The sequence below is a fragment of the Lissotriton vulgaris genome, chromosome 2_1, assembly GCF_964263255.1.
Source record: "Lissotriton vulgaris chromosome 2_1, aLisVul1.2, whole genome shotgun sequence".
Classification (NCBI taxonomy): Eukaryota; Metazoa; Chordata; class Amphibia; order Caudata; family Salamandridae; genus Lissotriton; species Lissotriton vulgaris.
Window position 1 is genome coordinate 816,693,683 of NC_141687.1, and position 22,446 is coordinate 816,716,128.

A 22,446-nucleotide genomic window follows, 5' to 3' on the forward strand; every position below is an offset into this window, starting at 1 on the left:
ACTCCCTGGAAGAGTTGTGGTACAAAAATATTAGGATATACTTTACTGGTAGAGGCATGAATATAACTCTCAGCAGGGCCTGAACTCTGTGGGGAAGCCTAGGTCGAGGACATCAATCTCAGGATTCTGAGCATATTGGTTGAGGATTTCTCTACAGTGTCTATTTGACTTTGCAGATTAAGATCAGCATCTACAAAGGTTTGTAAGCTTTTTCGAGTGTTTGTTGAGTTTTTGTTTGCCCTTCATCTGCATACTAGAGTGAGATCTCTTTTTCTTGTCGTCAGTTTCTACATCTGAGAATTTCTATTTTTTCCAGGTCTGAATTCATACGTTTGACTGTTAACCAATCTTTCACAGTGTGATGCCAAAATGAATGTCATGGTTTCATTGTGGTTGTTTAATTTGAGGTTAATTTGTGTGTCGCCTACTTAGCAAATCAACCCAGCACCGCAGAAGTATCAAGCTCATTCACCCCCTGTAAATCCATGCGTACACTGTTGTCATTGTAATGGGTTGAAGCGCTCCCATCACCAACCTCAACATTGTGAGGTGGTGGCAAACTCTGGTCAGAATTTGAGTCAAAAAGATGATGGATACCCTGAGGATGGCTCCATGGTAGAAGTCTTGTTCAAGTCAGATCATGTAGGAACCATGTACGCTGGAGAGGAATCATAGCACAATCTCACTGAAGTCAAGATTGGTTTAGCTTGCGCACCTCAGTGAGCAGGTGCTTGGCCTCATGCACTGGTGACTTTGGGACTGGTGTCAATGAAGATGGAAACATCACAGATCTTGGAGCCATAGCAGAAGTCGGTACCAGAGGCCATGTGGAACCAGAGGTGGATTCAAGGTGTTCTGATGGTGCAGAGGGTGGACCCGCAAGCAGTTATTCCTGAATGCTCCCCAGAGGAGCCACTTGAGTGTCAAAAATGTGCAGCATGGTCCCCCCCTAAAGGCCAAGACAAGCTCTGGTGTTGCCAATGGCCCAAAAAAAACTCAGGGCACAGCAGGGCCTTTTATGGAATTTACTCCTTGAGTGAGGTTCGTAAAAGAGATTAAATTGTTCTTTGATGCCCGCTCACTTTCTTTTTAGAGAGTAGTGGGATGGGGGTAGTGTCCCTCTTCAAATTTGTCATAATTGGTAGCATTAGTTGAGTGGGATGAAAACCCACTACAATTAATAATCACAATTCTTATCAGGGTGAATCACCAAGATCACTAGTTAAACCCGTGCATAACTATCTGGTAGCTTGGGAAAAAGCAGTCAGAGGAATGTGAAAATATTTATAGAGTACTAAAGCAGTAATAAAGTGAAAACAAAATGCAAGAAAAATCCCTAACCAATTTCGAAAAATAGAATATTTTTTTATAAATAAAATGACACCAAAATAAAAATCCAAGAAGTAGAACTGAAGATATCAATTTTTAAACTATGAACTAAAAATATTGATAAAAAGTATAACGCACCAACCACAGTACCTGGTCACGCTAGACTAGGTCAGTCAGCAGTTAAAGCCAACTATGATGCAGCACGGGTTGGACACAGGGCCCAGATTAATGCTGGTGAAATGTTTAAATTCGGACAGTGAAACTCCGAAGGCCGTGCCCAGGAAGGCCTCATGGTCTACGGGGTGTTATTCAACTTTGGTCCTGTTGAAGCACTCCACTGTTCGACTTTGAAACTTTTCTGGGAATCCGATCTCATTCAAAAAGTGAACCAGCAAGCTGAGGATGACTGAGGATTCGACAACTTCAATTGTGATCAAGTCCCTCACACCTCTCCAGGCAGAAAGTTGGCAAAATGTTTCTGAGTCCCAGATCTTGCAGTTTTGGGACAAGAGGAGAACACCAAAACACCAGCCAAGGGTCCATGACTTGGGTGGGCACTACTTGAGGATTCGGACTCACTCCGGCAGAAGCCAGCACCAGGGTCCAAGGCAGGTCCACTTAGTACCGGTCAAGTGGATAGTTTCAGGGTAATGCCTCTGGAAGCTTGTTGTGTCTCTGTTGCTCAAACAGGTCAGCCAACTGACATTTGGGAGTCACTTCTGGGGTCCTGGGTTCAAGGCAAGCAGTATATGTCTTCCTTCAGGTTGCAGACAGCAGGACAGTCCTCAGAATCTTCAGAGGCGCAGGAGTGTACTGAAGAGGGTGCTCTGGATGCCAAATTTATGGCCAGTGTCAGCCTGTAGGCAGAGGATACACCTGCCCACTCCCTAGCCAATGGTGTAAAAGTTCCCAGAGGTGAACCTATCCCACTTTTGCAGTATGTTCTCTGTGCTTTACTGTAAGCTATCCCACAGCGCGCCTCTCTACCTAAATCCTACATGGCAGACACTTTCTTCCACTGGCTGGCCAGAGACCCCCCCTGGTTTGGCGCCAAACTGACTAATAACATAAAATGAAGGCAGGCCTAGGTGTTTACTACATCTGTAAGTGACAAGATAGGTATCATGTGAAGCTCAGGAAAGAGCTGGGTACATCTCCCCCAGGCCAACCAGCTCAGGGAACAAAAGCACCTTTCCACACCCAAACCCTTTGTCCACTGTCTGAAAGCAATCCACATGTAAGCCATTAGCAGGCAGGGCCACTAAAACACTGACAGAAAGGCCTTTTTCGACTTAGGCAGGAAAATGACAACTTTCCAAAAGTATAATTTTCAAAATAGTAATATAAAACTCCACTGGACCATTAAGTTTAATTTTAAATCACTATTGAAATGACTCCTTGAACCATTTTCCGAGCTGATCCCAAACTGAAACAAAGCACTGTACGTTATAGTGTAACTCAGTGTTTTCCTGTGGGAAAGCCATCCTTGCCACAGTGAAAAAGGACTGTGGAGGTTTTTCAATGTCAGGATATCTAAAACATTAAATATACTTTCCCTGCTTTTTAAATGCCATACACCTTTCCTATGAGCTTTTAGGGCCTACTAGGTCAAAATGGCAGTTTAAAACGGTTTGCTCGAGCTGCAGTGGCAGGCCTGAAGACAGGTTTTACAGTGCTACCTTAGTGTGTGGCACAATGAGGGCTGCAGGCATCAGTAGCATTTAATGTACATGCCCTGGGTACATATAGTACCATCTACTAGGGAATCGTAAGTACATTAAATATGTCAATTAGGTGTATGCCGATTTTACCATGCTTAAAAATGGGAGAACAAGCACTTTACCACTGGACCAAAGAAAACCCAGTTCCGCAAAAAAAGTTAAAAATCTTGGGGAACAGCATGCAAACAATGGTAATTTCCAACAGACTTCTTGTGCTTTTTCTTCGATTTTAACTTCAACTTATTGGACAACTCTGACCGCAAAGAAGTCTTGTCAATAGAGCGGCCTACAGAGCACAGAATGGTTCATGCCTGCAACATGGAGCGTAGGCGAAAATGTGCAAAGTATGCAACTTCTTTCGGTGTTTGGCAACATACAGCTTTGTTTCAATGTCCTAGATCGCCTTTGACTGAATGAGGGCACATTCTTCGCAAGTCTTGAAGTCATACTCAGAAGCTTATAACCAGGGCTAGTCACTGACATCCAATTATGATGGTTGCGTCACAATTTTACCTATAGTATTCAGTGGGGACATATTTCCCTTGTACACTAAATAAGACAAATTTGAAAGAATGTGTCAACTGACGAAGGGACTGGAGCACGGAATTCATGTACCAACGAGCAGAAAGAAAGGAGATTATGTCAGCACACAGTCAGTGTGCATATATGTGTCTCTTCCAGGGCATTACGATGCCAACGCAGAGCCGCATAACTCCACCTAACCATGCACAGGAGCATAGCTGTGAAACCTCTAGATTCAGTCTGGTGCCTGGGGAATATTCTAAAGGTGAGGAATCCAGTTATATAAATCTCTATGAGGAACCAGGACTACCTGTTTAAAACAGTGTCAGGATTTAAAAGTGTCTCAACCAATCAGATACACTGATTCCTCCTAGAAATGTTGCTTCATTACCTGGTTCACAGACTAAACAATTGTTATTCTGCGGCGACATTGTATATCTCAAAAACAAATGTACAGACATTCACCAACCACAAAAGGATTTCATGTTGCGCTGAAATATTTCTTCTTGTCAAGTTTGGAATCTTTCTGTCATTGATTATTTGCTACTGCTTTTGTAAAAAATGGGACACTAACATTATAACACATTTTCTGTACCCTTTACAACCTCGCCCCTTTCTTGCTGAGTCTTCTCAAAACTATTCAGCATCAAACATACATGAATTCATATTTTCTGTGATAACACGGAGATTTGTCAAAAAAGATCAGAGTTATTTGTTATCTGTTTATCATGGTAGCTTACCTCTTTCTATTTAGCTAGCAGTATTGCCTTGAAAATTGAGTTCTCACAATATAATAGAGGTTCAGTCAGAATATTTGCTATTTTAAGGAAAAAAGGACAAACATTTAAGCAGACAGATTGCTGCTTATGTGATGTAATTGTTTTGTAGACCTGTGTAAACCATACTACTATACCACATATGCATAGTCTTACCCATCAGGATAAACGACAGGCACAGTTAATCTATCCAAAAGCGATTTGCCCACTGCTTCAACTTCATCATATTGGTCCAGGTCGTTGATGTCTTCAGGTTGATCTGGACAATACTGCAAAATCTGCATTAAAGTAAGGAATGTGTTAACATGATAATGAAATAAGAGAACTGTTAAAACAAATAATAAAACAAAAGGACCAAGGCAGCAGACCAGGTCAAGCACTACGGATCATTTAGTTCTTAAGTTAGAGTGTCGCAATCTCTTCCAATATCCGCTGCCGTGGGATGTGCAAATTATTGAAATACAAAGAACAAAATGAAAGGTGCACTCGAATACAGTCAGTAGAATTAGTAATTTTTAGTAAATACTTCTTTATTCAGAAAAGTGTTCGTGAAGCATAGGCACAGCCAACGCGTTTCGATCCTCTTTTTTTGCCTTTTTAGGAACTTCATCAGGGCGAGTTCTTAGGACGGAAAGGGGCTGGACTCAAAATCCAAGTAGGATTAGGCCGGAAGTGATGGTCTGTTCAGTGGACCAGAAATAATGTCCTTAATTTGGATGAAGTGCACCTCACTAGGCGTAGTCTCAAGTGGTTCCTGATGATATAGTGCAGTCTAAATTGAACCAGAAGCTAATGACATCCCCAAGGCAAGAGTCACATTGAGTTTATCAGGGTCGTAACGTCTTCAATAAAGTTCAGGTGTGAGTCCGGCAGCGCATATGTATGCTTCCCACGTTAAGGACCTCCGAGGTGTCGAAGTCAATCGTGTCACCCAACCGCCATCGGTCCGGTGATGACCCGAAAATAAGCCCAAATTAACGGAAACCGCACCTGTGATAGGGTAGCAGCTCCTGGAACCTCGGCATAAGAGGCCGCTTGATAAACTCAATGTGACTCTTGCCTTGGGGCTGTCATTAGCTTCTGGTTCAATTTAGACTGCACTATATCATCAGGAACCACTTGAGACTACGCCTAGTGAGGTGCACTTCATCCAAATTAAGGACATTATTTCTGGTTCACTGAACAGACCATCACTTCCGGCCTAATCCTACTTGGATTTTGAGTCCAGCCCCTTTCCGTCCTAAGAACTCGCCCTGACGAAGTTCCTAAAAAGGCAAAAAAAGAGGAACGAAATGCGTTGGCTGTGCCTATGCTTCACGAACACTTTTCTGAATAAAGAAGAATTTACTAAAAATTACTACTTCTATTGACTTTATTCGAGTGCACCTTCCATTTTGTTCTTTGTTAAAACAAATAAAACATTTTTAATTCAAGGAACAGTCCAGATGTCATCCGTTTCAGGTGTAAGCTATTTTTCTGGTATTCTCCATCCACAGAGGATTGATTGAAACCAGGTTGAGTAAACACAAGGAGGTAAAACCAAATCAGTTAGAAAACTCCTCTGACACAATGATCTACATGCTGCACTCTCGCTTCAGACTACAGCCCCCATCACAGCTAACATTACTCTTCATAAAATAGTCTTAAAATCCGTTACTTTGTGTAAATGATCACTATGGCAGTAACCCATTGTCGTGGAAATTAAGGTATGGCAGCTGCTGTGCCTCTTGTGCTGACTGCAGAAGAAGAAGTTACGACTTTCCCAGGTGCTAGCTTGATTTTCTTCCTCCCCTTCTATTAAGGTAGAATGGTTGACGCACCAACATTACACCACTCTTTGCAACACCGACCCACTTTTAGAGCTAGTAGAGGACATCAATCTGATAAGGGGTGTTTTCTCGCCATGTTCATGGCTCTGTTATTAAGAGTAGAGGACACTCATGTGATTCTCATAGATCTGCACTGCATACAGTAAAAATTACAGCAGGACCAACAGCCTTTAGCCAGGGATATGTGACATATCGAGCAGAATGTATATGCCTGATGGCAACAGAAATGTAAGAAGGACTGTATACCAAAATGCAAATGTAAAAAGTCACCCTCTAAGCAGGAAGTCTTGAAAAAGAACTACACCAGGCGTCTCCAATGAGTAGCTTGTGAACTACTGGTAGCTCTCCAGCTACTTGCAAGTAGCCCTCCAGTGTGCATCGCAGACTACTAAGAAGACTGAACAGTGTGTATTCGAGAAAATAGTGCACTTATTTCAGAATTTCCAAAATATATCTAAAACTGATATTCAAGTACTTTCGTGTTTCAAAATGAATATCTTTCCCCATTTAAACAGCTTTCCTATAACGAATGGTTGTCCTAAAAAATTAGATAACTGCCCGTGACCAAGAACACTATGCATATAATGCTTTTTTGCAAACTGTATTTAGAACAGAGGAAACATTATATTATTCCAGTTCTAGAGTCTTTAGATTTTAAATAATGCTGCCCAGTATATTTGTGTTTGCAAACCTTACCTTCTCTGGATATATGCTGCTATCTGTCAGATTATTTCTGGTCCGTGATATTTGCAAGAAATAAGTTTAACTTATGCACAATTTTGTATATAATAATGGTGTTTTTAGATAGCATGTTTTTAATTGATCCATGTATTTATGTATGTTTTTTACTATTACTGTCTAAATGTCTTTTACTGTGTCATGATGTTTCATATAGTTATATTTGATGATGTATGTATTTCTGTTAAACATATATTTCTATGCTGTAATGCTTTTTATGCTTTTATGCTTTCAGTTAAAATCGAATACAGCTTACTAATGAAAATGAATGATATCGGAGTAATAAATCATGTGGCGTTTGGGAGACCTAATACAAATATTATTAACTTTTTCCAGGGGCACTGCAACTGTAGCTGTTAAATGTTATGCCTGTAGAGAAATCCGAAATTGACAAAGCCTTTCTAGCAGTACTTTCAGAAACTGTGCACAGCGGCGGGTGACATTTGAAAGTGGCAGGGCGCAAACTTTGTGTCTGTGTGCACCGCAGAGAGTTAGTGGGTAAATGGTGCATTTTCAAGCAAATTTGAAAAGCAAGAAGGTCAATGAAGCAATTTTGAAAGTGCAGTTATTACATTAATAGACTAGACAACCACACTGCCAAAAGCATACCGCCGAGCAACTCTGGTACAAGGGGCCAACTGACTTGCAGCAAATCTGGCTCTCATTCAAAACTGGCACCCCCAGGGGGTTGCAAATGTGAAGCACGCATCATCTGGACAATTTCCCTCCCCCACTCCGTCAGTCCCCCAGACCTTCAGCAACCAGAATAACCCCACCCCACAAGTGCATTTCCACCTCCACCATTAAACACCACCAAGAGCAATGCAACGGTCTCAGCGCATGCTCATGTCTCTCAGACTCCAGTGGCATTCACCCTGTCGCCATTTACTTTTCACCGTCAATCTAGTGACGTACTTGTGCGAATGTTTGTACTGCTAACAGAGGGACACCACAAACTGACATGTACTCATACCCTGAAGAAATGTCTGCTATAATTATTGCTGGCATTTTTGCTTCACTATAAAACCTACGCGTCTCTTAACATTACAGACCAAAACTATTTCAAAGCTAAAAAAAATCACATTTTTACAGTCCTATATTATCACGATTTTTCGCATTGTTCCTAAGGAACATAGCCTTAAAAATTGTCAAACATGTGAGTCAGAGGGCAAACATTTTATACACATGGGAATATTCATCACATACCCCCAATAGAACTAACTCGAACGCCCACCCCATATTTCACTTTAATTTACGTTTATTTTATAGTTTTCATACGACCCTTCTTCGCTTAGCAGTAGACAGGGCCTCATTAGACATGTTTTAACTTTGAATTAAAACTGTGAAAAATCTGTGTTTTCACACTACTTGTAGTAACAAATAAAAATAAAAAGTGCTGCGTGCAGCATTTTACATTGAAAAAAACAAGTTTTGCCATATTGATTCGAAATCCAAAGGTTTTGTTTACCCTTGCCCCCACGCAGCCCTGGCCTCAACCCTTCACACCTTGCATCCTGTCTCTCTCCCCGGAAGGGGAGAACACTGGCGTAACGAAAAGTGAGGGGGCCTCCCTGCATGGTACTTAGGGGGGCCTCCTCTGGGCTCAATCAGGAGCTCTCCTGGCCAGAGCTCAGTGCCGAGGAGGCCCCTTGGAGCTAGGGGCCCCCCCGCACCGCGTGGGCTGCGGGGGCCTGTGTTACGCCCCTGGGGGAGAATGTCTTCCTCTCACTGTAATACACTGAAGGATTCACACGAATGCCAGGATACATTTAATTGCTCTAACAAGGCTGTCACGTCAAAGTGGTAACAGCCCCTTCCACAATCATATTATTAATAAACCCCCTCGTATTCCTGTCTAAAAAGTACTGTCTGGGTGGTTTTCACTGCCTTAACCAGTTTTGACGGTTCATGATTTAAGATTACAGTCAATAATTATGAATCACAATATAATACGTTCCTCACTTTTTCAGGCAGATGTAGTAATACTCGATGTTGTGGGCACCCCAAACCCCCTCACATCCCATTCACCCATGGGCTCACGACCCATGGTCTTCTTCCCCGACCCATGTCCCCCACATCTCCACAGTGACAGGCCCCAGCACCCCTTACCTGACGGATGATGTTGTGTGGCATGGCCTCTAGATACATTCGAGACTCGGGCTCCAATAATTGGGGGGGGGGGGGGGTTTGGGAGGTGGAGGTGGAGGTGGAGGTGGAGGTGGAGGTGGAGGTGGAGGTGGAGGTGGAGGTGGAGGTGGAGGTGGAGGTGGACATTAAAATAAAGAGCACCCTTAAGCAAACTAAACTTACTGGATCCGCGCCGCCTCTGCGAGTCCTCCTGGGCGGGGGTCGACTCCCACGTTGGCGCCTCAAAAACAAATGGCCAATCACTGACGAAAATGGCTCAGAGTAGCCAACACCCAATCCTGGTGCAGCGTTAACAGCGCCGCTGCGCCAGGATTGGCTAAGAGCAGACTGCTATCTGCCCAGGTCCCTGTCTATGTCCAGTAGTGCTAGAGGGGGGGAGGAGGAGGAAGGTCTAAACTGTGCGCATGCGCGGGCCAGTCGAAATCTGGACTACTACGAGATTTTACATGTGCAGTCAGACACCCCGCAGCCTGTGCTCTGCCTGCCTGTCACTCTCTGCCGCAGCCCCGCCCCCCACGGCCCACTTCCTTATAGATGCCCGATCCTGTAGGGCTTCTCCCGGGGCCTTAGTGCGCTCGGCTCAGATTCATTTTTAAAAAGTTATTTATTTTTAAAAAGGTATTTATTCATCATCATGTTGGCAGTGCGGTCGTCCATGGCTAGGCGGGCAACGCCCCAACGCCGCCAATGGACGCAAGGCCATTGCTTACAGTATTGTTTCTGAGAAATGTAATGCTTTGTAAATACAGTACATATACTTTGTATAGGATTTTCAATAACATTACAGATAAATTACTTTTGAGATTATTTTTCTTACACAGTGTAGTATACCTGGATACTATACTGGGACATTTCACGTAAACAGGTAAGTAAAATCGTTTTTGTTAGTGCAATTTTAAATAATTTCTTTAGGTTTTAAAACCCCACACTTAGAACATTTTCCACGGAAAACAGTCAATGGTATCCTATGGAGGAAAACAGTGTTATCGGTTTGAGAGTAAATATTCGGTAGTGGGAGTTGAGGTTCTAGGAGTAGACTCAGGGTTCCCCCAGCGTCAGGGATGCAACTCCTGTTACACCCTCAGCGGCACTAGGGTGGCCGGGTACAGAGTGCTGAGACCCAATGTTATCCAATGGGGGATAGGGGGCCTCCGGTTGGTGGCTGCTGACTAGTAGGCCACTTGGTTGTAGGATAAAAGCTCCTGGACTTTAGCTCAGGGCAAATGGGAAAACAAAGTAGCACTGAAGGTGCACCCTCAGCAGCACTAGTGCAGCCGGATGCAGGTTGCTGTTTCGACGCCGGGTGCCCTGTTGTTTGCAATGGGGAACCTCCGGTTTGCAAAGGCACTGCAGGCTCAGGGATGAAGGTCTTCTGGCTGCGACTGTCGCTTCGAGAGGTGGGTTGGGATATCAGGGGTTGGTTAGGCACCGTTGGTTGGGCCACCCAAGGTTGTGAGGCGTCTGGTGCAGGGGTGCCTTTTAGGGTCGGATCTTCTTCCCAGCTCCTGGTCGCGGTTGGGGTGACCTTCCGGATTTAGGCTGCAGGAGTTGGCTGGAGGTTTGAGGCAGGTCAGGTGTCGCTGGATCTCAGGTCAGGATTACCGGGGAGACCTCCTTGTGGTGTTTGCCCACTAGAGCTCGGGCCGTGGCAGCGGGTGCAGATTCACTGTGTCCGGCTGGAGTCAGAGGTTGGAGATTAACATATCCGGTGTTCATGGGAGACACAGTCTTTGTGGTTGAAGGCAGGCAGGTCCTCCAGGGTTTTTGAGGTTGCTGGCTGCAGGACACACCAGGATGTCGCGGGAGCAGGTTCGAGGTGGAGACAGGCCGGTAGGGCTGGGGCCAAGTCAGTGGGCGTCTTCCTCTTGCTAGCTTCTGCACGGCTGTTCGGTCCTTCTTTACTTGTAGTTTCTTCTGGTCTGAGAGGCAAGGTTCAGGGGTTCCCCTAAATACTAGATTTAGGAGGTATGGCAGGTAGATAAAAAGGTTGGGACCAATGGGGTGGGTACACCCCCTATTATGCCACACTACAGTGGGAGGGGGGCATAAGCCTTACCCTGGTTGGCTGGGTCCCCCATCTGCAAGATGGCGGGGATTGAGAGTTGTGCTTCACTTTGCCTCCCCCACCTGAGTGGTGGAGTTGGCAGAGGTGGGCACACCTTTCTTCCTCACTTGTTTTTCCTGCTGGTTCTCCCCTCCAAAGTGGGGATCAGAACCAGTGGGGACCAGTTGCTGAAAGCAGAAAATGGCCTGGGGAAGCTCACAAAGGCGGCAAGACTTTGAAGCTTCCCCTTCGTGAATCCCGCCAATCCTGGAGGAGGAGGCTTGGCACCTCGTCTCAGGATGTGCATCGTTTCAGGCCCTAGAGAGCGGCAGGCTCTCGACCCAGGGGCCCAGAAACATTTCTGGTGTGGCAGTTGAAAGCAGCCACTCAGCCTGGACAATAGAGGTAGGTCGTTTTTAGGCGGCATCTCTAAGATGCCCTCTGTGTTCATTTTTCATTAAATCCCACACTAGCATCAGTGTGGGTTTAATGTGCAGAGAAGTTTGATATAAAACTTCTCAGTTTTCAGTGTAGCCATTATGGTGCTGTGGAGTTCGTAATGAAAGCACTGCACTCACAATGTCTAAGAATGAACTTGGACACTCTAGGGGTACAGGGCTCATGCACCTGTACCCTCACCACTAGTATAGTGCACCCAGCTAGAGGGGTGACTGATCTATGCCAGGGCAGTGAGTTGTAGGCATGGCCCACAGGGATGTGTGCCATGTCGACTCTTCACTTTCTTCTGCACCAAGATACGCAGCCTGCAAAGGCAGTGTGTGTGTAATGGTACAGCGCATCTAAGGGTGGCACAATAAGTGCTGCAGCCCTTAGAGGTCTTCCCTTGCCACAGTGCCCTGGATATCTGTGGTACCATTTACCAAGGGCTGACCTGTGGCCAGAGATGCCAATTGGGTTTTGGTTTCAATGCAGATTTAGGTAAATAACACAGACCCTGGGTACCTGATTAGCAGGTGCCCAGGGCACACTCAGTCAGAGCACATCAGCAATTCAGCTCAGCAAAATGTGGGGGCAACCATGCAGAAAGAGGGCACTTTCTCACACCCCTCATCAGCCTAACAAATCAGGGGGAAGTTGCCCTCCGAAATAAATAGGGTCTGAGGGTGCAGCTTTGTATTTTTTGTTGAACTTGGGAGAGAGAATGCGTGCTCGCACAGGGACTTTAAAGAGGTCATTGGTGTGACACATCATCCCTTTTAACACAGGGAGGTGTTGGATAGCTTGATGTGTACTGGATAAGGTTTCAAAGAGGAAATCCTCCTCCTTAGGCTCTTCATGAAGCAGGACTTGATGGTACCCTGAAGCCCTGCTGATGAGCTTTTGATATGAGGTGGTTTCATCAGGAGGCGATGGTTTAGCAGGGTACAGGTCTGGATCTGTGGCACCCTGGGGAACATGTCATAATTTGGCCAGGGATCTGGTGGTTAATCATAAGAATCATCCACCCCAATGCCCACCCGAGAAGGAATGTGGGGACCCCTGCAGAATGATATCTAGGGGATCACCCGGAGAGCGAGGTGGAGATGGTGGAAGCGGAGGTGAAAAACGGTGGAGAAGCAGCTGGAAGAGGGTGCAAGGGACTCGTAGCCTTGCCTGTCTCTCTTTTTAACTGGTACCGGCAAATCTATTGTTTCTCCAGAGGAAAGTTGGTGCTTTAATGGAGGGGAGCGCCGACAATACCATCTTGGTTGAGATGCAGCCAGTCTTAGGATGTACATGGATTTGTTTCTGGTGTGCATCAAGCCGTTCCTTCATTTTATGGAGGATTGGTTCCACCAGAGTACTACCGGGGTCGGGTTTCGATGCCGATCCCAACATTTTCTGTGCCGAGATGATCTTTAGCTTTGGAGTTAAAGTGGTTGGAGACAAAGATGGATAGGGTTGGCTTGGTGTGGTAGCCGATGGCTTTGGCCGTGCTTTGGGTGGTGAGTCTGAGGGCGAGGCATCCGGAGCAGATGTTTGGAGCCGACCATGGCTTGCGAGTAGTGGTGGCCAGGGAGCTTTATGTTCGGTTGGAACCAAATGTTTTTTTTAGTGGCAGAATGGGGACATCAATTCTCATGATATGCTCACCCGGTGAAAGGTCCTGCATCTGGAGGTCAATGTCTAAGTCGTAGCTGGAGTCTTTGACGGCAAAGCCTCTATCTCAGCTGCAGAAGCCTCGTTGAGTTCCTCCTTCTCGACATCCTGGTGTCAGGAGATGTCAGGTGTATCGTCGACCTCTCTCCCCTGCATCTCCCTGCAATGTGCCCTTCAGCCCTGTAAGGTTTTCTATGATTTAAACGATGGACAGACCTCTCAGCCTTTTTCCCTCTTATCATGAGACAAGCACATGTTGCAGACATGGTGATGGTCGGTCTGTGGCTACTCAGTATGGCACCCCGGGCAGAAACGGAATGGCGTCCCTTTCATCAGCAAGGCATGTTAAGTCTAAGCTCTGGAGATAGAAAGATAGGCTCAGAAGGGTGAGGCCTGAAGGCCGCTGTTTAAGTACATTGATGCGGTTAGCAATAGTTTTCCAGATTTTAAAACGCAAAGATGGGAACGCGTTCAATAACAATACCGACAACGGTAAGGATGAATTACGAAAAAAAAGTAATCTGTAACGGTATCGAACCGGAGCGCAGTAATACACGTCCAAACACAATGGCAGAAAGAAAACAATCCAACAATGGAGTTGATTCCCATGTGCATTATCACTACAACTTGGAATCACTTTACCTGGTGGCTCGAAAGACTTCTTCGCAGAAAAACAACATGCACACATCCGAACTCAACACTAAATGGCAGAAGTACGCAAAGCATGTGTATCTACAGCCACTCAAGATTCGAACCTGCATTTTTTCTGCATACTGATATAGAAGCACTATATATTTTTACTGGACTAAACCTTCTAGTATAGAGTAAAACAGTACATAGCAGAGGGCACAATGTAACCAAGGCAAACGGCTGCCTTTATCAAACATAAACAATATGCTTCAGGACATCAATTGGCAGCACTTCAGTAAGAACTATACAGCACAATGCATTCTTTCCCACTGTGATTCATGTTAGGACTTCGTTACTAATGTGTATTTTGCCCAGTGTTGACCCACAATAAAACAGCCTAAAATGGCTACATAGAAAGGGAATTGTGGTTGATCAGCTGAAGAACAGAATTTGAGAGTTATCGTACAAAGCCAGCGGCAATGTTCATTTCCTTAATTCTACTTATATCACTGTCTGAAGGTAGTCCATAGCAGTGTATGCTTGAAATAGCAACTGTGTTGAAGTAGCTATTACTTGATATCAAGTGAAAATATATTAGTACAAAGTAACCTTCTCACATTAATTATCTAGCTAAATATGCACAATAGATTAATCTAGACATGCTCATTTATTACTGATCATTATCCACATCAAACTGGGAAGATGCACTAGGTAGTTTCTCCTCTGCCACAGCTCACCATTGCTATGTCACTATGTTCATCCACCACTCACTTGGCATGGGATACTCTAGATCAATCTAAAAAAAATTTGTTGTGTTGTTCCTGAGGGAGGAAAAGAAAATGATACAGTCTATGATGCAGGTGATTTAAGGCAGGGTAACCAGACGGTAGCCCTGGGAATCCATTTTGTTGGATTTAATGCCCTCTCACACCCTTTCAGGTGTAATGCTTCATCATTTGGGCCTGCTCCTCGTTGGGTCGGCGGTGCAATACCCAACGGGAGACACCTCTAGATCAACACAGCACAGCTTCGATCAAGAAGGAATGTATCTATGATAAATACACATTTTATGTTTATTTTTAATGTTTTAAAGAAATATTTTATAAGATTTGATTACTTCTTATTTTGGAGACATAGGCAAATGCTTCTCCCTCTTGCTGGTTTAAACTCAAACTAATATATCCCAATCCCTTTATTACGATTCATTTTTTTATTCTTGACTTTGCTCTTGGTTAGTTCTCAGTTAAGATGCCAGCGTCTACAGCACGTCATTGCAACATTATCCATAAAAATGATTCTGCCAGTAATCTTTTCATTATTTGTATTATTTTTATAGGTGCAAAAGTGTACATGATTGAATCTTTAGTCTGCTTTATTTGGTAGCTGCAGCGACAAAATAGCAAGCATCTTAGTACTATTTGAGATAAGAATGTTTGACTTTATTTTATACTCAGCCAATGTTCTCTCAGTCGTACAAAAAAAAACGTTTACCACTCCGCTGTATGCAACAGTCAAACACTCTTTGAGATGATCACAGCTGGAAATGTCATATTTTGGTATCTCCAGTTAGTTATCTTTTTCCAATCTTCTGGAATCTCAGCTACAAATGAATTGGTTATATTTGTTTGCTATATATTCTGAGCAATAGTTTTGATTGAAGTTTTGAGTATTACCACTGAGCCACACCTGGCAACACTTATACAATCAAAGCGAAACATCGTGCTATATTGACCATTTATAATTTACAAAGGATAAAGATCCCATTAGCTGAACAGTTCAAAGGAATTTTAACACAACCAGTACCCGCCCCTTTTAACATTACCTAACCCTTCGCTCCCCCATTATTTGATTTTTTTTTTCAATAACTTTGTGGGTTATTCAGGCATATCGAACGATAGGCATTCAACCCACATACTGTTACATGATCCATTCCTTGGACTACCTATCCAGTACCAGTGACCTATCATACAGTCATAACACATACAATATGAGCTTACGGCATACTAAAATGAGACACCCAAAAATTATATCAAGCCTGCAATGTAATTTGTTACAAGGGGTTATAATTTAATCATTTAATCCAGTCCGTGAGTTTCATTCCACTTACTTCATATTTGGATACAATTTGTGGAGAGATCTGGGCAAAGTACAACGTATTTTTAGCTGACATGCATCAATCCATATTTGTTCACAACAGTTCGGTGGTTCAGGACTTGCCCAAAACCTAGCAATATATATTTGAGCCATCATCAACCCTATGTGACAGAAGAATTTCCATATGTTCAGTAATATTATTTTAACATTTAAGGGTACTCTGATTCCATGAACCATCACAAGATAATTAATAACCCTATTCTACTAGGTCACAATTTGAGGGCACTAACATAGTGGGCAAAAAACGTACCCAGCTGTCTGTCAAACGTGCTATTGTGTACGCTGCTGAATGTCCTGAGATGCAACGAGTGTAGTACACTTGGTGAACTAATAACTGGACCACCCTGAACACCAATCTAATGGTAAACTCTCTTTTGTAAACCTTATCTTCATTACAATCTGCATCACCCCACAGGCCATTATCAGCCTCCCAGTGCAGTTTCAGTTTCCCCAGCATCTTGAGGACATTGTTAATCCGCGATTTACATATTAATGATCACAACTTTTTAAGGAGAGGTTAACCAAGTAACCTAAACTCCCATGCAGAACAATTTGGAATTACTGCCAAACCGCTCACAGATTTTCCAAGGCATGCTGCAGCTTTGTAGCAAAATCGCTAATAAGGGCAACTTTGAACACAAACTCTCAAATGTTTTCATGACCTCTCGCCTGCATACAACGTCAATTACACATGTCCCATTGTCTGAACTCTTCAAGGTAACATAGGTTTCTAACTATGGATATGTCCCAAAGCGTCATTACTGAGGTGACAACCACCCTACATCCCATCCTTTCTGTTTTCACCTTCAAGGCAGCCACAGCTCATCTTGACCTGGTAACTTTTCAGGCACCTTCTTCACAAGAAGGGCAATGAGGTAACCCCCTTGTTTCAGTACAAATCCATCCACATACGCTGACTGTCCTGTTGCGACGATACAGCAAATTCAATTAGTACTACCAGCTGTGAGGCCCAGAAGCTTCTGCAAAAAACTGGCAGAGTGATGTCATCAAGATATAAACCTCAATGCAAGGTAGGCAGAGAAATCTGTGGGGTTCCTCTGTCCAAAATTAGAGTTCAAACCATACCATGAAGTCTAGTGAAGAAGTCTGCAGGACCAAAAATGCCACACTGAAATAGGAACAGGAATCGCAATTTTAAATAGCACTGGTCTAAGAGGGAAAGTGGGAGCCCCTACAATGCGTCACATCCACTTTACATTCCTAAAAAAACTTTTGAATGATTTTTTTCCAGATCTACATTTCAATCGTTTGAGAAATGCATGCCCAATATCAAAATTACAGACTGGATATCTGAAACAAACAGTGAAATGCTGGGATCAAAATAAAGCTCATTAAGAGAAAGAGGGTGGTTTTGGCCAAAAAGGATGTCGGCTTATGAGCCATAAATCTGAAACATCAGTCTAAATCTGTGAATAGAAGACTTGGGGTCAGCAACAAATAAAAGTACACCATAAGCAAAGCACATAGAGCGATCTTGTCCTTGCACCTATGGTCCCACTTAAAACTTCACAGCAGGGGATCCCCCTTGAACCTACTAAGGCAACGGTTCCATTACAAGGATCGGATCAGATATGACAGTCCGGTCATGAAAATAAGATCGGAAAGGACAGTCCTGTTTAGTACCTCTTTCCAGCACAAAGGTCAGCGGGAGAGACCCCATTTTACCATTACATGACCACTCAAGATCTGTCGTATAGCTTCCCCCAATGTTGCAATTGGGGCTGATCCCCCATCTTTTCCAGAACCAAAAACACAAAGGGCCGTTCAACTTAGAGGACCTCCACTTCAGCGTTGAGCAATAAGATCATGGCCGACTTCAGTCCCAGCAGTTTCTGAAGTGTTTAAAATGGCTGAAACTGAATGGCGTCCGTTCCATCAGTAGGGCATGTTAATGTGAAGATGAAGAGATAGAAAGGTAGGCCCAGAAGGGTGAGGTCTGAAGGCCGCTATTCGAGCGAGTTGATGCAGTGAGCAATATTTTTCCAGTTTTCAAAATGCAAAGATCGGAAAGCGTATGATAACAATACTGTGAAGTTCATTGAAAGGAAGTAAACTGAGAAGTAGTTTTATCTTGATTATAATTTTATTCCTAAGTTCAGTCAGGACAGGAACACCTGTAGTATTTAGTAAATCAGATGAATAAGCCCCACCGGGAGCAGCATCCCTGCTGCTCAGCCTACATACATCGATTGACAATTACACTCAAAGATACACAAAGGGAACATTCCATGACATCACTGAGACTGGCTGAGCAGCAGAGAACAAAACACAGAGAAGGGACTAGACCGAGAGAAGAGGAAGTAACGTCCCAACACCATTAACAATAAAATACATAGCGCAAGTAATGTGCGAGCGGAGATGCGCAAGTAATGTGGTCTGAGAATTAGTAAAACCCACCACCACACTGAATAGAACATAAACATGCAAAAACGGAGCATAAGTGCCCACTAGATGTAGTTTGAGTATAGTAGTGTAGTGTAGTACCCATAACCCACAGAAGATGTTTCAAAACAGCAAATTTCCACAGTAAACGCATACAAATGGAACAAAAGTGCCCCGTAAAAGTGATTAGGGAATTCATCCACAGAAAAACCCACCACCACGCAGTAAAGAATCGGACATTGACAAACAAAATTGGGAACATAATGTGCCCCATAATAAATAGTAGGAGTTTAGAAAATTAGGCTCACTACCAGTTAACCCATGTCAAGTTTTAGCATAACACCACTTGTAAACACAAACAAAATTGTGAGCATAGTATGCCCCATAATAAATAGTATGAGCTTAGAAAATTATGCTCACTACCAGTTTTAGCATAGCAACAGTTTAGGATACAAACAAACTGAAATCCTAGCACTAGTAAGTGTAAAAATAGTTAAGTTTAGGAGGCAATAAATAAGCAATCCTAGCACTTGACATAATATTAGGAAAAACATGGCCAAATAAAAACATGCAGCATCTCAACAAATGCTTAAAAAGACAAAGAAACAAATTAAGCATGGTAAATTCATATTCAGGCAAGTAGCAAAGCTACCACGATAAATACTTAAATGAACAATTTAAATTCAGCTAGGCAATACATTCAAAACATTCTCAAATACAGATGTAGGGCTATTAATTATATCTCTAATTGAATACAAATTTGTATAACATTTGCTTACACCCAGAAACGTGCCAGGTACTCTTCGAGCACCTCAGCAAAAGCAACTATGTCTCACAGGGCTGATTATTACATTTGCTGATTGAGTGCGTACAACAAATGCTTAACACTACTCTCTGATAGAGCCTTACTGCTCGCACAGACAACCACAAACGGAGCAAGGCGCAATCTACTTTTACCTCTGCCTAACTTTGGGGTTCCACTGGACGTGCATACTATACCTCACTTTGGTATAGTATATACGGAGCCAGCTTCCAACAGCCAGTGGAGGCGCCGATAAAAGCCAAGGGTGACTCCACGAACTTGCCGAATTTGCATCGCATTGCCGAAACGGACGCCTCACTGCTGACAAAACAGACTTCCCCAGTCCTCGATTCGACACGACGCCTCACTTTACCATAGCAGCCAGGAATTTGGCCTCGACCTCGGCACTGATGTCTCACCTCCACGCAGCTGTGTATCTTCCTAGACTTCGTTTCCAAGGTGTTGTTTGTTTGGGGGTCTGTGTGACTTTGTGCTCGATGCTGCGCACCTCCCGGTCAGTGTCGTACTTTGGATTTATTGCTATCAGAAGTCGTAATAGCCCCGGGTGGAGCTATTTGTTTTCTACAAGTTTTACTTTGGAAATAACTATTTTTAAGTGCTATTTTACTACCAGCATGTTGGATGTTTGTCGTTTTGGTCTTGTCGAGTCTAGATAGAGATACTTTATTTTTCTTAAACTGGTGTGATGTCAATTTGTGGTGTTATCACTTTTGTTACTGTGTGTTTTGAGTACAAATACTTTACACATTGCCTTTGGGATAAGCCTTCCTGCTCGTCCCAAGCTACCAAGAGGGTGAGCAGGGGTTATCTAAAGTGTGTATCTCTCGTCCCCTGACTAGAAGTAAGGTTCCCTGTATGGAAAAAGGTGCATACCTCTACCAACTAGAGACCCCCAGTTCTAACACTGGTGGTCAGCGGGGAGGATTTGAACTTGTATTTGACCCACAGTGATTGGTGTACATCACTTGTTTAGTTAGCAGACCATTACGCAACCACATACTGTGTTTTTGGTACAATTGTGGACAGACCCTTGAAATATCCACGCACCATGTCTCTAACTGGTAAACCAGCGAGTGAAGTTGCGGAATTGCAGTTTGACAGTGAAAGGGTGCATACCTACAAAGTAGATCAGCTCAGACAATTTTGCAAAAGCATTGGATGTCCTATGAGTTTCCATAATGTCCCCATTTCATTTATTTTGGCATGTACAGAATTAGCACTATGTAAGAACTTTTTTTATCTTTAAACAATAGTTCTATCAACAAGTGAAGGGAGTTGCGATGTGGGTTATTTTTGCTCCGGATATAGCAAGTGTCTGTGTCGAACTTTGAAACAAAATTAATCTTTAATACTGTAAATCGATCTAAACGTTACATCAAAAAATGGAAGCGATACATAGACTATGTTTTTCTAATCTGGCAAGGGAACACCGATTGCCTTTTTGATTTTCATAGATGGATAAATACATGTAACCCTAATCTTTAATTCACCATCCAGTATGACAATTTAAATATGAATTTTCTAGATACAACTATAGTAGTAGAAAACAAGCAGTCATATATAACTTTTTTCACAAAAGCTACAGCAAGAAATACATTGCTAAAATATGAAAGTCATCACCCCAAAGCGCTGAAAGATAATCTACCATTCGGTCAGTTTTTGCGCCATAATTGTTATAAAAAAGAAGACTACTTCCTTGAGGCTGACAACTGATAGAAAAACCTAACCCCTTCACTGCGGGGCTGATTCCCCTGCTGTGCTGGAGGGGGGGGGGTTGCACAGTGCCCTATGCTCACATGCTCATTACGAGCTCAGCTCGTAATGAGCCACGGTGCTCGTGTGCTCATGACGAGCTGAGCTCGTCACAGCCACACCTGTTTGTGTAGGACGCTCGCACAGCAGGGGAATTAGCCTCGTGTGGAGGCGTTCTAAAGGTCATGACGAGCTGAGCTCGTCATGAGCATGGGAGGGGGTAAAGCTCGAGGCTACCCATCCAGGCGTCTCAATAGATCTCATAAGAGAGCTTGGTACAATGACAGGCAGCCCTACCTGAGTTCAGAAATAGACCCACTCAATCACGTTTAGTCTGTGCTACTATATTTGGTACTCTATCCAATAAGATCAAAAAACGATTTGTAAAGACTGGAGACTCTTTCGCAATATCTCAGAATTTAAAGAAAGACTTCTGTTTTCTTTAAAAGAAACTCTAATTTGAAAAAACAGTTGATTAGAGCATATGAAGAACATAAACAAATCTACGATCCAACAAATGCTTCAACTCCAGTGGTGGGTTATTTCAAATGAAATAACTGTGTTGCATGCAGTACGACTTCAATAACAAAAAACTTTGAGATCAATGGTATACATTTTCAGATTAAAACCTTTTCTAATTGCAATACAAGCAATGTTGTTTATTGTATTAAGTATCCCTGTGAACTACCTTATATTGGTAAGACAAAACCACCAATATGAAAACGAATATTACAACATCAATCAAGAATTCGCTGTATGGTAGAACATGCTCCACTGGTTGAACACCATACATTAAAAGGTCCTTCTGAGAAAGAAATGCTTTGGTGGGTATTAGATGTGATCAGGCCAACAGTGAGATCATCAAATCTTGATCATATGTTGATTAAAAAAACAAAACGCTGGATTTGTAACACAGTCAGTGCACACAAGGGGTTAAATATAGCAGTAGAATGGCAAACACTTGTACATATTTGTTAAATGACATACTGTCAAAGATCTCCATTGTATCTATCATTTATAACAAAGATGTATATTATTTAGCCATCTAAATTCTAACCTCTGCTCCTAATAAAACTTTAAGATTTGTTCCAGTTGTTTAACCCCTTCGGCGCGGCCTCGATTCTGCGCGGCATATTCTGATCGCGGGTGCGGTCGTGACGGCTGGGAGCCGTCACCAGCGCACGAGCACTTTGTGCCTTGACGGCTCCCTGCCGTCATCAGCATGGGGCTAAGATCATAAGATATTGGATGCATAATATGCAAAAGTCAATTATAAATTTGTTGACATTGTTTTCTTTCCAATATCTTGTCAATTATATATTTGTTGACATTGTTTTCTTTCCAAGATCTTGTCAATTATTTGTTTTCACTGTATATATCAACAATGTATATTTTTTTATTTTTCCTCTAAACCTCAATCTTTGCTGCCAATGTAATTTAGGATTGTAAGATACTGACTTTGCAACATGAACAGATA

General features: G+C 43.1%; 1 protein-coding gene across 2 annotated transcripts in view; it reads right to left on the reverse strand.

The window, feature by feature from the left end:
- The window catches only part of SESTD1 (SEC14 and spectrin domain containing 1), a 420,103-nt gene that overhangs the window by 9,175 nt on the left and 388,482 nt on the right, over positions 1-22,446 (reverse strand). For both annotated transcript variants that reach the window (XM_086956209.1, XM_086956208.1), the window contains exon 17: positions 4,505-4,626. In XM_086956209.1, the coding sequence (XP_086812335.1) occupies positions 4,505-4,626 (122 nt within the window). The remainder of the gene's footprint in view (positions 1-4,504; positions 4,627-22,446) is intronic.